Here is a 525-nt window from a genome sequence, read left to right as displayed (position 1 = left end):
CGCGCTCAACGGGGCTCGGGGCTCCCGCCACACCGGAGAGCGGCAGTCCTCCCGCCACAGAGCACGCCGGGAGTTGTAGTTCCCCGCCACAGAGCACGCTGGGAGTTATAGTCGTGCCGCCGAGAGACACGCCGGGAGTTGTAGTCCTCTGCCGGGCCCGACCGTGGTGGGGCTGCAGGTGACATTGGGTGTGGCAGGACAAAATTGTCCCCCAATGGCCACAGCCGAGGTAGTTACATTTGGTGCTTCAGAGACACCTCAGCACCGCGGCTCAGCTGGGACGGGGGTTCAGGGGGTCTCGGGGTCACTCACACAGAATCACTGAATCAATCTGGTTCGAAAAATCACCCCTGTGATCGAACACCACCATGCCAACCAGACCACGGCACTGGGTGCCATGTCCAGTCTTTACCCTTAAGCACCCCTGCAATGTTGTTTTCGCAAGGTGAGCACTGACCACGCCCCCCCTTGACCCTGTGTCCCGCCGGGCCACCGCAGCTCCCTCCGGCCCGGCCCCCCGGTCCC

General features: G+C 63.6%; 1 protein-coding gene across 1 annotated transcript in view; it reads left to right on the top strand.

The window, feature by feature from the left end:
- Nucleotides 1–214: 214 nt before the first annotated feature.
- The window catches only part of GOLGA2 (golgin A2), a 20,455-nt gene continuing 20,144 nt past the window's right edge, over nucleotides 215–525 (top strand). Inside the window, exon 1 of the mRNA XM_031057309.1 lies at nucleotides 215–229. Within this exon, the coding sequence (XP_030913169.1) occupies nucleotides 215–229 (15 nt within the window). The remainder of the gene's footprint in view (nucleotides 230–525) is intronic.

The sequence above is a fragment of the Geospiza fortis genome, unplaced genomic scaffold, assembly GCF_000277835.1.
Source record: "Geospiza fortis unplaced genomic scaffold, GeoFor_1.0 scaffold27, whole genome shotgun sequence".
In the NCBI taxonomy this organism is placed as follows: domain Eukaryota; kingdom Metazoa; phylum Chordata; class Aves; order Passeriformes; family Thraupidae; genus Geospiza; species Geospiza fortis.
The sequence above is the reverse complement of the archived record's forward strand: the minus strand, read 5'-3'. Positions and strand labels throughout refer to the sequence as shown.